The following is a 4,083-nucleotide window of genomic DNA, read 5'->3' on the forward strand; positions in this document are numbered from 1 at the left end:
TGGGGCAATGTCATTCTTTCTGATGGAGGCATAGAATTCCATTGTGTATATATACCACATTTTCTTGATCCATTCATCTACTGAGGGGCATCTGGGTTGATTCCATATCTTAGCTATGGTAAATAATGCTGCAATAAACATAGTTGTGCTGGTAGCTTTAGTGTGGTTAGTTAAAACATTTTCATAGATTGGAGGCCATGTCAGAATTCCACATCTGTGGGAAGAAGGAAGTGAAGTCGTGGTCCCCATAGAAACAAATGACAAGTAATGTTGCTGTGTTACTTCCCAACAGGCCTTGTTCATTGCTGATGAAGTACAGACGGGATTGTCCAGAACTGGGAGGTGGCTGGCTGTTGATCATGAAAATGTCAGACCTGACATAGTTCTTCTCGGGAAGGCGCTCTCTGGCGGGTTATACCCTGTAAGTCTTGTGTCTACTCTGTCTTTCCTTCCTTTCTTCTCTTGAAATATCTATCTAAAATACTTTTATATCAGCAGTGGCTAGAACTAGGGGAGGGAATAACAGAAAATAAATAAGTCTTTATACCCACTGATGGTGACACTAATGCCTTTTGAGTGGTTTGCTTTTACCAAGTGGGTTATAGGCCACCAAATGCCCACACTAAGAATATTTTAGGGTTTCATTGTGTGACCTACATAGTTAATGTTGACTGAGAATGAGGTGTGTGGTGTTTGGCTTGATGTCTTCAAAGTTTCTTCTACCTCTCCTTTTATTCAGTGCTCAGAGCCATGGCTCTGCTTCTTGTTTGACCGAGGAGCTTAGAGAAGTGTTATTGCTCTTTTCTTGGCCTTGCTATCCAGAGCCCTAACTGGCACTGGTTGGAAGGCCACTTCCAGGTCATTTCTGCTGAGCTAGACCCTCTTGCTGAGGTGAATGCACAACTTAGTTTACTGAACAGTTAGACCAAGTTTACCTTGGTGCTGTGAAGTCTGTCATTGCAAAACAGCTTTTTTCCGTAAGTTTCAAAACTGTTCTGTATGTCTCAGGTTATCACTCTGGGGGACAGATGTAAACTTGTGCTTGTTGAAGTTTTTGATGGGAATGTATTGTCCACTGCATGTAAGCATGTGTGTTGCTGCTCTGAGCAATGAGCGGGGAACTGGCTGTCTTGCAGGTGTCTGCCGTGCTGTGTGATGATGAGATCATGCTGACCATTAAACCAGGGGAGCACGGCTCCACCTACGGTGGGAACCCGCTGGGCTGCCGGGTGGCCATTGCAGCCCTTGAGGTAAAAACTGCTGTGGCTGACAGGAGCGCCTTTAAGTGCTGGTGAACAAGTTCTCACTTTGGTCCGTGGTGTAAGGAGAAATTTAGAAAAAATGTCAAGTGTTGCTGAGCACTGATGGCTCACTCGTGCCTGTAATCCTCCATATTTAGGAAGCTGAGTTCTGAGGACCAAGGTTTGAAGCCAGCCTGAGGATACAACTCCCAGAGACTTTTACCTCCAGTTAGCCAGCACAAAGCCAGAAGTGGAGTTGTGGCTTGTGTGGTAGAGCGCCGGCCTGGAGAGCTTATGAGGCCCCTAGTTCAAGCCCCCGTACTGGTACACAAAAAAATACATTAAAAATGCCAGTTATTAAAGAACATGATGTTCAGAGGAAAGAGTGGAGTAGCAAGGCAATCTAAAAAAGTTTACTGGTTGCCTTCCTAGCAGATGTGCGTTTCCTTCGAGGTTTTAGGACCCTGGGGCCCTAGCTGGCCCTGGTTGCTCTCACACACTGTGACCTCCTACTAAGCCTCTCTGGCTCTGCAGCAGGCCTTCAAAGGACTTAAAGGGCTGGAGGAATAGCTTAGTGTTATCATGGAGTTAAGTTCCCATGGCTATTGGTGTCATCATACATTTCCTGTGTGTATAGGCCCTCCAAGGAACAATTCAAACCCCTTAGCATTTATGTAATGTTTGTTTTCATGTAGGTTTTAGAAGAAGAAAACCTCGCAGCAAATGCAGAAAAAATGGGGACTCTGTTGAGAAGTGAGCTCCAGAAGCTTCCCTCGGATGTCGTAGCCACTGTGCGAGGAAAGGGGTTGTTGAACGCCATTGTTATCAGAGACACCAAAGGTAGGCGGAGATGCTGGTTAGTCCAGGCTAGTGTTGAAGGAGTGCAGTGGGGAGAGGGGCGCTCTGGTCCTCTGTCGCCATCCACGAGGCTGTGGGCCTGTGGGTCAAGTCTTTCGGGCAGAGTATCCAACTTAACAGTATTCATAGCTCTTTCCCACACGAAGGCACATTTAACTAATATTCTTCTGAGACAATTGATAGGCAGGCAGGCCTTGGAGATACTTCCTGTTACTTAGGATTGGGGAGTCCTCTGGGCCATTCTTCCTCATTTGAGTGCCTTGTACCTGAAAGGCTGTGGAAGCAAATAGTAGGAGGCGCTGGTGGTAATGGGAGCAATGGTGGCATCACACTTGATACCAGGTTTGGAGTTTCCACGCATTATCTATCACCCCCGAGGGCTCCTTGCGGGTTCTTAGGCTAACCCTTCCTTGGAAAGCAGTGAGTCAGCACTGGCTACACTTCAGAATCACCCAGGGAGCTTTTGAAAAAGTAAAGAGCCTGGCCTTACCCCTGAGGTTCTGGTTTGAAAGTGATTTCTGCCGTGCGGCAGAGCTGGGAGCCATCCCTGTGAACTCTCAGAGTCCGGCTGTCATGCCCAGAGACACAGCTACTCGTGGGATGTGTACTGATCACTGATTTGGGTATTATTCATTCTCTGGAGTATTCCCAAGTTCCTATGCATTAGTTCCTTGTGTAATTATAGTTAGCTGTCCCTAAGTAGAAAATCTGTAATACTCCAGATCTGAAACTTTGGTCACTATCATGACACCACAGGCAGAAAACACCATACTTAATGCAAATAGTTATAGTCAAATAAAATACTGTGCAAAATTACCTTCAGGCTCTGTGTAGGTAAAAAAGGAATAGTCATGAATTTCCTGTTTCCAGATGGATGCTTTCGAAGGCACCACATCTCCTTATATCTATATAGGAGACAAATAAGCACAACCAAACAAGTCCCAAGCGCTTCAGATAAGGGACACTCAATCTGGAACACGGCAGCCTTAGCCCATTTTGTGCTTGATTTTTCTTTTATGAAAAGCCAAGAAAAGTTGGACACTCGTGGCTCATGCCTGTTACTGTGGCTACTCAGGAGTCTGAGATGTGAGGATCACAGTTCAAACCCACCTGCACAGACACATTCTAGACACTTTTTTTTGGTCCATCATGGGGCTTGAACTCAAGACCTGGCCGCTGTCCCTGAGTTTTTTCACTCAAGGTGAGCACTCTACCACTTTGAGCCACAGCACCACTTCTAGTTTCCTGGTAGTTAATTGGCGATGAGTCTTATGGACTTTACTGCCTGCACTGGCTTTGAACCGTGATCCTCAGATTTCAGCCTCCTTGAGTAGCTAGGATAACAAGCATGAGCCACCAGCACCTGGCTTCCTAGAGACTGTTATCTCTAATTAACCAGCAAAAAGCCAGAAGAGGAGGCATAGCTCTAGTGGTAGAGCACGTCTTGAGTGAAAAAAACAAGTAAGAACGTAAGACTCTGTGTTCAAGCTCTGGTACTAGCATGAAGAAAAGAAATCTGGGTGCTGGTAGCTCACACCTACAATCCTCGCTACTTTTGAGAGGCTGAGATCTGAGGATCATGGTTCAAAGCCAACCCAGGCAGGAATGTCCATGAGACTTATCTCCAATTAACCACCAGAAGACTAGAAGTGGTGCTGTGGCCCCAAGTGGTAGAGCACTAGCATTGCATGAAAAAAATCTCAGGAGCCAGCGCCCAGGCCCAGAGTTCAAGCCTCATGACTGACAAAACCAAAACCAAAAAACAACAAAGACACACATCTATCTAGTTCTGTGTGTACAAGAAAATCAGGAGTAACTTAACTTTTTTTTTTTTTTTTGGGTCCGGTTGTGGGGCCTGAACTCTGGGCCTGGGCGCTGTCCCTCACTCAGCTCTTCAGCTCAAGGCTAGCACTCTACCACTTGAGCCACAGCGCCACTTCCAGCTTTTTTCTTTTTGCTTATGTGGTGCTGAGGAATCGAACCC

General features: G+C 46.1%; 1 protein-coding gene across 1 annotated transcript in view; it reads left to right on the forward strand.

Annotated features, from left to right (window-relative positions):
- The window catches only part of Oat (ornithine aminotransferase), a 25,869-nt gene that overhangs the window by 16,143 nt on the left and 5,643 nt on the right, over nt 1-4,083 (forward strand). The window contains exons 7-9 of the mRNA XM_013021891.1: nt 293-421; nt 1,137-1,250; nt 1,937-2,203. Coding sequence (XP_012877345.1) covers nt 293-421; nt 1,137-1,250; nt 1,937-2,203 — 510 coding nt within the window. The remainder of the gene's footprint in view (nt 1-292; nt 422-1,136; nt 1,251-1,936; nt 2,204-4,083) is intronic.

Source organism: Dipodomys ordii, unplaced genomic scaffold, assembly GCF_000151885.1.
Source record: "Dipodomys ordii isolate 6190 unplaced genomic scaffold, Dord_2.0 Scaffold58, whole genome shotgun sequence".
In the NCBI taxonomy this organism is placed as follows: domain Eukaryota; kingdom Metazoa; phylum Chordata; class Mammalia; order Rodentia; family Heteromyidae; genus Dipodomys; species Dipodomys ordii.